The sequence below is a fragment of the Pediculus humanus genome, genomic scaffold, assembly GCF_000006295.1.
Source record: "Pediculus humanus corporis 1103172107426 genomic scaffold, whole genome shotgun sequence".
NCBI classification, from domain to species: domain Eukaryota; kingdom Metazoa; phylum Arthropoda; class Insecta; order Psocodea; family Pediculidae; genus Pediculus; species Pediculus humanus.
Window position 1 is genome coordinate 154,923 of NW_002987049.1, and position 9,693 is coordinate 164,615.

At 23.6% G+C, this 9,693-nt stretch overlaps 1 protein-coding gene across 1 annotated transcript in view; it reads right to left on the reverse strand.

Moving 5' to 3' along the window:
- Positions 1 to 1,131: 1,131 nt before the first annotated feature.
- Positions 1,132 to 9,693, reverse strand: part of Phum_PHUM076200 (traf2 and nck interacting kinase, tnik, putative) — a gene marked incomplete at both ends in the record, with an annotated part of 12,856 nt that continues 4,294 nt past the window's right edge. The window contains 17 exons of the mRNA XM_002423603.1: positions 1,132 to 1,215; positions 1,296 to 1,484; positions 1,571 to 1,681; positions 1,760 to 1,892; positions 1,998 to 2,164; positions 2,262 to 2,470; positions 3,349 to 3,526; positions 4,423 to 4,479; positions 4,583 to 4,687; positions 6,711 to 7,502; positions 7,825 to 7,922; positions 8,010 to 8,068; positions 8,180 to 8,385; positions 8,598 to 8,618; positions 8,725 to 8,870; positions 8,943 to 9,194; positions 9,334 to 9,492. Coding sequence (XP_002423648.1) covers positions 1,132 to 1,215; positions 1,296 to 1,484; positions 1,571 to 1,681; positions 1,760 to 1,892; positions 1,998 to 2,164; positions 2,262 to 2,470; positions 3,349 to 3,526; positions 4,423 to 4,479; positions 4,583 to 4,687; positions 6,711 to 7,502; positions 7,825 to 7,922; positions 8,010 to 8,068; positions 8,180 to 8,385; positions 8,598 to 8,618; positions 8,725 to 8,870; positions 8,943 to 9,194; positions 9,334 to 9,492 — 2,966 coding nt within the window. The remainder of the gene's footprint in view (positions 1,216 to 1,295; positions 1,485 to 1,570; positions 1,682 to 1,759; positions 1,893 to 1,997; positions 2,165 to 2,261; positions 2,471 to 3,348; positions 3,527 to 4,422; positions 4,480 to 4,582; positions 4,688 to 6,710; positions 7,503 to 7,824; positions 7,923 to 8,009; positions 8,069 to 8,179; positions 8,386 to 8,597; positions 8,619 to 8,724; positions 8,871 to 8,942; positions 9,195 to 9,333; positions 9,493 to 9,693) is intronic.

Genomic DNA, 9,693 nt, shown 5'->3' on the forward strand with positions numbered 1-9,693 from the left:
TCATTATTATTAATATTTATATGAAAGAATCAAGTATTATTATTATTAGGTTTAATAAAACGAAATTTCTTTATTTTACAAAACATCATTTAATAATAAATGAAAAAAAAAAAATAATAATAATAATAAAAAAAGGCTTTTTTTACTTTTCCTATAAAAACATTCAGTACATAATGGATATTTTTGTAAGTTTAATTTATTTATGGTAAAAAAATTATTTCTATTCTTTTCTAATTTAATGAATGACTTCACTACAATATAAAATAATAATAATTATTATTATTATCATCATTATTATTAATTAAAAATTCTTAAAGTAATTTTTTTCTTAAAATTTATAATAGCACATTAATAATAATAATAATAATAATAATAAAACAATTTCAATTTGACTTTGGATAAAATATGAATAACCTAATAATAATTAAATTACAAAAAAATTATAATTAATTAATTGTTCAGACGACGAAAAACTAGAAAAAAAAAATAATTAAAAAAGTTTTGTTATTAAATAATAATTGTGATAATAATATAAATTACATTTTTAAATAATATTTTAAAATTTACATTCTAATAAAAAACATTTAAAAAAAAAAAACTAATAGAACATCTTACAGCTCGAAAATAACAAAATTTAAATAAACATTCAAGTTTTTTTTTATTTTATTTATTTATTTTTATTAATATTTTATTTTTTAAATCAATAAAAAAAAAATAAAAAATGTTGTTAATATAACGAAGAAAAAAAAATATCGCTTAATTTATATATTTAAACTCAAGTAATAATAATAATAATATAAAATAAAATATAAAATAAAAAAAAAAAAATTAATAATAAAAACAATTTTTATCTATTGCTTTATCGTTTTGTTCATTTATTTATTTATTTTGAGTTATTTACTTTTAATAAAAAAAAGTAATCGAATAATAATAATAATAATAATACCTTTGTAATAAATTTTTTTTTTTTTTTTTGTTCGTACGTTCGTTTAAAATAAATTTTTTTTTTAATATGTGTATATTTATATATATATATATATATATACTAAAAAAAAAGCAATATTTATTGATAAACAATAATCCTGTAGGAGGAGGAGGAGCAGGGGAGGAGGGTTTCATACGAATCAAAGTTTACCAATTAGCCATGCCAGGTTTATTGAGCGTCATAAAATAAATTTGGCAGGATGATCCACCTTTCGCCGATGAAAAAAATACCTAAAATTCATAATTTTTATTTTATTATTATCATCATCAGGTGTGAGAATAATAATAATAATAATAAAATGAATTCAAACCTTGTCGTTTCTTTCGCAAAGAAATTTTAATCTTTGAGCTTTTTTGTGCATAAAAACTCCATCTAAATGCCCAGTTTCAACGCTTCTTATTTCAATAGCTTTATTACCCCATCCCATTATTTGGCCCGTGCCAATATACGCAACGGATGTAGGCATTTCTCCCCATTGTAATATTATATTTTTTGATACCTAAAACGTTTTCATTTTAATTATCATTATTTTTTTTGTCCACTGATTATATTATTATTATTATTAGTAATGAACAGCATTATTACCTTTCCGTAAGTGTTAACGTAGACTCCCTCGTTGTTGTAACACAACAAAAGTTGCATACCATTTGAATTAGGCAATGTGACAATACAATGAGGTGCTATAGGTCCCTGGGTCTATAAAAAAAAAAAAAAAAAGATATAAAAATGACCATTTTTAAAATAAAAAAAAAGAAAAATTATTATTAAACTAACGTGTTTGGCTAAATAAATGTCGTAGACTGTGGCACTGTCCAAATCGACGGCATGAAAACCATCGGTTGACCCGTAAACTACTTTCAGTCTGGTACCTTCTTCTACGGTAAGATCGACCAATAACGGTCTATGACTTAATTCTCCAAAAGTCTGTAAAAAAATTTTAAATATATAGAGTGAGCAACCTGTACTCGTTAAAAGTAATTTTAAAAAAAAAAAAAAAAAATGATTCTTTCACCTTAAAAGCCATAAATTTATGATAAGGTTTCGGGGCCCAAGCATAAATTTCAATATGTCTTTTAAAGCTATAACCAAAAATTTGATTTTTTCATATTTGACTATTTTGAAATGAACAGCCCCTTGAAGTTCTCCGACTTTTATCCAACCGTTTCGTCTTTCTACTTGCTATAAAATAAATATTTTTATTTAAATATTTCAGTTTTATTTAAAAAAAAAAAAAAAATTTCAAAGTATTTAAAATATTTAAAAAAAAATTATTTACATCCGTTCGAAGAATTTTACTTTTAAGCCAACTTAAATAATAAACTCTAACTCTATTTTTTTTCCCAGAAATTGTGACCAATATATTTTGACCTTCCAAAACTTCCATTTGCTGAAATCTTCTTCTTGATATTAACTGATAAACTTTTCCTTGACCTGAGCGATCCAACAACATTAACCCGTTTTCAGTCCCAATTAAAAGATTAACTCCTGAAAAAAATATTTTTTTAAATACGTCATTCCCTTTATTATTAGACATTTAAATCCCAGAGCGTTAAAGCAAAAAAAAAAAAAAAACAAGGATTATCATTATTATTATTATTATTATTATTATTAAATTTTTTATATTGAGCGCAATAATAGAGTGATTATGTTAACTCGGAAAAATTTTTCAAAGCCAATTAATTATTAGATTTTCAAAATAAATAAATAAAATTATTCATTTTTTTTATTCATCCTACAAGAACTGAATTATAAAAAAAATATAACAATTGGATTTTATTCTTTATTCTTTAAAAAAAAAAATCAGGTTTTTATAAAAGGGACAACTAAATAAAAAATGAAAGCTTTAAAATAAATTTTTAAAAGTTTTCTAGTAAATTATTTAAATTTGTTAAAAATAATAACGTTAAGCGTGAAAATGGCCATGAAATGCATAAAAAGCTTCTTTTGCTGAATCATGACAAAATTTTATTTTTCCAAAATCGGTATTAAATACGCATTTTTATTTTTGTTATATATACAATTAAAAAAAAAAAAAAAAAAAAAACTGCGTAATTAACGTTTTATTATATCCATTATTTAAAAAGTATATATATATATATATATAAATAATCCAAAACAAACCTTTTCTTATAATTTTTTTTTTTTTTTTTTTTTTTTAAACTGTAGTTTGGATGTTTAATTAAATTTTTGTAATTGGCTTTGATAAGAACGTTATGAAATATTTAACTCAACGACGTGCATGCACCATAATAAATATTTTGTCGAGTCTAATATGAAATTAAGATGAACATGATTTTAATGTAATCATTTAAAAAAAAAAAAAACAATTTAATTAAACAATATAAAATGTAAAAATTATTTACCCCATAAGGCAGCGCATAATATTTCACTGTTGAAACGTTTCTTGTACTTTCGTATTTCTGGAGTGTCGGACCCGATGTCATGGGATGTGGGAGTGACGTTAACGTTGACGTGACTTTCTCTCCTGGTCGGTCCAGAACCACCGGCTCCAAAGCCAAAAGTCAAAAATGATCTTTGTTTCTGTTGAAGAGGATACAATTGTGACTTGACGGCCTGACGATACTGACAAAGAAAAAATTATAAAAAAAACAAAATTATTAATCTATACCCAAGAGTCGTACACACTAAATTTATAGACTAATTAAATTATAATATTAAAATTTAACATTTTTAAATCGAAATAAATCTAAAGTGAAACTAGTTATTATTATTAATATTTGAGCTAACACTTTAATTTATTTCAACTTGATTTATATTATCAGGTTGAGACAAGACAGATTTAATAGGGTTCCTACGAAGAAAAAAAAAAAAAATAAACGTTAGTTTAATCATCACTTTTACTTACCTTGTATAAAAAGTTGACCCTCAGGTGAACCGTTTAAACAAGCCATCAGATCCAGTCAGCCACGGTTAGTAGTCACAGCAAACAAAAACAATAATTAGCAAAAATTACAATTATTGTTATTAATATTTTATTACACTTAATAAGGTATTTATTTAATTAAATTTTTCTTTAACTTGGCTACTCTCGCGAAAAAAAAAAGTTAAAATTATTGTTAACCATCAAATTTTTTTTTATTCGATTGTTACTCTCAATCAACCTCCTATATAATAGTTATAAAATCGTCAAACTTTTATTAAAACTAACCTCTCTCGAACTTATTGTAATTAAAAAAAAAATTATTGGTGTTTGTTGGTAATTAAATACAAGGATCACAATACTAACTCACCATTGATCCAATATCGCAAGGTAGCTATTGAATTAAAAAATTTTTTTTATTTTTACATTTACTAATAATGTTAAGACCGCAACGAGTAAATAGGATTTTTTTTTTTTTTTTGGTTCATAATTACATTTTAATTTGTTTTAATTATTATTATAAATTGAAAATTATAACAAAATAAATAATACTCACCTCTTCGCTTGTAGATTTATCTTGTCTTTGATTCGAAGTTCCTGGGCTAGAAGATGCCTAAAAAAAAATTTTTAAATTGAAATTAATTTTTAAAATCGGGAGCAAAGAAAATTATTAGATTTTTCAATAAGATGACCTTATTTATTTTTTTGTTACAAACCTGAGTCAATAAATCAGGAAGAACAGAACTTCTAGAACCTGGTGTTGCCATTTGCCCAGGAGATGAATCTATTCTGTGAAAATCGTTTCGTCGTTCGTCCCGAGTCTGAAAAAGTATAAGAAAATATTTAATAATTACATAATAATAAGTTTTGAGTAAAAAAAAAAAAAAATCATTTTGCTACATTAAATTCCCATAATTTAACAAAAAAAAAAAAAAATTACCTAGAATGATAATAATAATATATACGTTACATAATTTAATAATATTAACTATAAAAACAATAAATGTATTATTATACATATTTAATAAAAATGTTAATAATTTTCAAACTATTTTCTAATTAAAAAAGAAAGAAAGATTTTTTTTTTTTTTTTTTTTTTTTCATTTCAATAATCATATTATTATTATCTGACATATTTTATAAAACCGTAAATAAAATTAATTACATTTAGCTCATATTGCAATTAATCATTCAATAGTTCAAAACATTTTATAAAAAAAAAAAAAAATTAAATATAATTGCAAAATGGTTAAACATTCAAATTATTTCAATATTTTTTTGTTGTTGTTGTTGTCTGTTAATAATTATATACATTCATTTAACTTATTCATTAGAAAAAATAAAATAAATTAAAACAATAATAATTATTAAGATAATGATTTTTACATTAATGATAAAAATTAATAATAAATACATAAATAATAAATTGTAAATGAAAATAAAAAAATTAATTTTACCCCATTTACAATTTTTATGATTAAATTAATTAAAAACGTTCAAATAAAAAAAAAAAAAAACACAGACAATGTTATAATTTTCAATATTAAAAACTTTTTGTTTCTATTTAAAAATAAAATAGTAGTATTTTTTTATTATTAAATTTTCTTTAATTATAAACAAAGAATAAATTTGAATAATGGAAGATAGCGTGTTAAATATATATACATATATATATGAAAATTTAACACACAATAAACGTGATTAAATTCAAATTAAATGCATTATCGATACAAAAAAAAAAAAAAAAACTTATTTTCAAAAATTAACGTGCTACATGCCTTAATTAAATAAAATAATTTCACAATCATTAAAAACATTTTTAAAAAAAACTTTTTGAGTTATTATTTTTATAAAGTTGTCAAAAATTCAGACAAATAAAAAAAATAAGCTCTTTAGTTTCAGTGACCCAAAAAGGCACTAAAATACATTTTTTTTTTTTTTTTTTTTTTTAAACACAGGTTGACAAATAATTATTTATTTAAAAAATTAACAAAAGAATATGAGTAAAATTCAATAGCATATGCATAAATATGAAAATATTAATTTAAATTATAAGACAGACAGACAGACACACAAAAAAAAAAATTTTCTTTCCAATTTTAAATTTGAAACACTTTGAAGACAAGTTTTTTTTTTTTTTTTAAGATAATTATTTAAAGTAAAAAGCAAGTAAGAATTACAGAATAGTTTTAAGACAAAATAATTTAAAATGAATAAATATATAAGAAAATTATTGTGGAGCGTCAAATTATTAAATAGAAGAAAAAACACGAGTGTCAAAAAATATCCTATGACACAATTCAAATATCAAAAAGCAAATAGTTGCCATGTAAAGAAGAATCAAAATGAAAATATATATTTTATTTTTGTAGTTTAGAAAGTAATTTAATTTTAAACCCACACCAAATACCCTTACAAATACATTTTTATATATGCTTATAATTAAAATAAATATAAGTAACTAAATAAAGAAAAACTTTTTTTAAAATTCACAAGAAAAATAAATTATTAATTTTAATATTACTTAAAAAATTAATCTACTCTTATATTTTTACCCATTTATAAATACTAATTTAAAATTTATTTGAAATTTTTTATCATCTCCTGTAAAAATTGAAGATGCACAAATGAAATAATGAAAAAATGACTCAGTAATTTGGTAACTTGAAGGAACTCATAAAAAATTAAAGTGAATTTATGAAAGATAGTTTTCACTACAAAGAAAATGATTTAAATCTTAGAAAAGTAATATAAGCATACCGAATATAAAGTTTAAAAGAAAAAATGAAATTACTTTCTAAACAACCTACAAGTAACAGTTTAAGGTGGAAATTAAAAACTAACCTCAGATTGTAGATCACTGAAACTAAAAGTACGTAAGATTGTCTCATACACATTATTTCCATCATTTAATTTTTCTTTCTCCAACAACGCCGAATTCGACATTTCCAATTCCTTTATTTTTAAATTTTGAACTAAACCTAAATTTTTTAATTCTGTTTTTCTTTCGTTACTCAATTTCACAATTATTTCTCCGTCTGTTTTTTCACGCCTGGGTCTTGAAGGTGACATAATATTAACGTTTTTAAAATTGCTCGTAAAATCAGATATTTTAACATAGGTTTCCTCCTTTGTTTCATCGTTAGAAACTTTTTTGTCCGAATTTTTCGATAATGAAGTATGAATCGTATCCAAATCCTTTTTTAACAAAAAAACAGTCGTTTCTGAGCTACGACGATTTTTTACCGAAGGCCCATTCGTTTTAATAGAAATGGGATTATTGTCGAGAAATGCGGCCGAATATCGTGGTCGTAAAGGAAAATTGGGTACGTCTTTAACGAGATTTTGTGATTCTTGAAATGAAGAAGCGTCCATTGTTTTATTAACTACTTTTTCACTTACGTTCTTTGAGATTTTATTATTTAGTCCGATATCGAAAATACCATTATATTTTGGTTTGGATTCTATAACGTTTGAATCTAATTCTATGCTGCGAAGACGATCGTTGAATCCTTCGAATATTTCTTCGAGATCCCATTCTTTGAGTAATTCCCGTTCATTTAAATCTAATTTACCTAATTTTTTTTTTTCATTCTTTGCATCTAAATTTAATTTTTTTCCCCCCTGTTCCAATTTCTAAATTGTAAAAAAAAATTATAAAAAAATGTAGAAAAAAAAAAATAAAATAAAATAAAATAAAATAATAAAAAGTAATTAAAATTTGTTAGAGAAGAAATAATATTAAAAACTAAAAAAATTGTAAGAATTTTAACCGAGAAACGTATGAGCACATAAACACCTTGTCTAATACATTAAAATAGTTTTCTTTTAAAATAAATTTGTAATAGAAAAATTGTAATGTGCCAAATATTATGTTGCACCAGAAGCAGAAAAAGAAAAAAAAAAAAAAAAAACGAAAAAAATGTTATAATAAAATTATTATGATTTCGTCACTAACCTTTCTCATAACCAAAGTTTTATCTCCTGCTTCTTCATCATCAGGAGTAGGTGGCAAAGGTCTATTTGGTGCTGCGCAATTATTGCTTGATGTCGGCCCTAAAACAAAAAAAATTTTAAGTAAAAATCACATGAAAAGAAACAAGGTAAATAATTTTTTTATTAATTGAGAAAAATTTAACTAACCTTCGTAACTAGAAGAACTGTGATTAATGTCTGAAGGTCTGTAGGGAGAAAATTCCATCCTGTATTTACATATTTGAATTTTTGTATAGAGAGAAAAAAATTTTTTAAATAAATTTTTAAAAGAAAAAAAAAAAAAAAAAAAAAAATTCATCGGAAAGAAATTATCTTACAAAGGTTTTGCGGGTTCGCTAGCCAATAAAGTGCCGTCATTTCTTATTAGGTCATCAGGTTCACTATCGCTGTCGACGGGATCTAATATAGAACTATTGCTTGTTGGCATTATTTGTTGTGAGTTACTTTTGCCATTTTGCCGAGCGGGACGCTGATCTTGCTGAACACCCAATTCGTTAAGTTGAGCAGCAATCATATCCAAATCCTGTTTAATAATTCAAGATTATTATTAAGTTAATAAACTTTTGTTTCTTTCGTAAAAGTGGGTTTTATCATGTTCCTATTTATAAAAATTTTAGTGTAGTAATAATTTATAAATAAATAATAATTACTAAAATCAACTTCCAAAAACTTACATGATACCTAACGTTAGTAAGGAGTATATGTGGAAATTAATAAATTGCTCAAAAGACTTACCTCAGGTCTTCTTGGCGGAAGCTGATGTGCCATGAAAAAAAAACATTTTTTCAGATATTTTAGACAAATTTATCAAGTTATATGTATATAAATATAAAACTTATAAAATTCTTCAATGTAATCTCACCATGGGTTTGAAAACGTGAGAATTCCTTTGTTGGTTTGCTGAAGAGAGTCCTCCACTTTGAGACTGTATTGGTGGCGTGGATGGCTTATTTTGATCTCTAGGAGGAGGAGGCAATGGTCGAGATGGAGGCATTGGCTCTGGAACAACTGTAGTAAGTAATTGAAAAAAAAAAAAAAAATTTAATTACTAATCGACGGATGTAAAATAAATAATCATACCGATGATTCTTTGAGGCAATAGTGGTCTTGAAGGCGGCCCAGGTTCTGGAATTTCCTCCCTATCAGATTTTCTAAATTTTTTTCCTTCTTGTTTTTCTTCATGTTGAGTTAAAGTTCTACCTTCTTGAATTTGTTGGAAATTCCTTCTTAAAGTATTATCACCAGGAGCTTGTACAATTGATGATGGTTCCCCAGCAAGAGCCGGTTCTTCTTCTTCATTTTCAGATCCACTATAGCGGTAATCATCGCGTTCTAAACAATTTTTTATTTTCAAAAATTCATTATTATAACAATAATAAAATTCTTATCTGATTTAAACTGAAAAGGTTCTTAATATTTTATCATATAAATAAATTTCACTTGTATTTTAAAATTTCAAACAAACACTAACCTTTTTCTTGTTTTCTTTTTTTGCATCTGTCTATATGGTCTTTTAACTGAATTCTAACTTGTCGTTCAGTTGGCTGATCTCTAATAAAGGGATGTTTAAGTAAATTTTCCGTGTAGGGTCTTTGATGATAATCTTTAACGAGAACTGTCTCTATAAATCCTGAGAAATTAAAAATTTTAATGAATAAATCATTTATTACTCTACAAAATAAACTACAAAAATTTTAAAATAATAAAATTAAAGCTTTGCAAAACAATTTTTTTTTTTTAAATAGCAAAATCATTAAAAAAAAAAATTTAATATTACATCAACTTTTATTGTGTTTTCTGCTCAAGAACTATTAAATTAAGTAAGAATTAT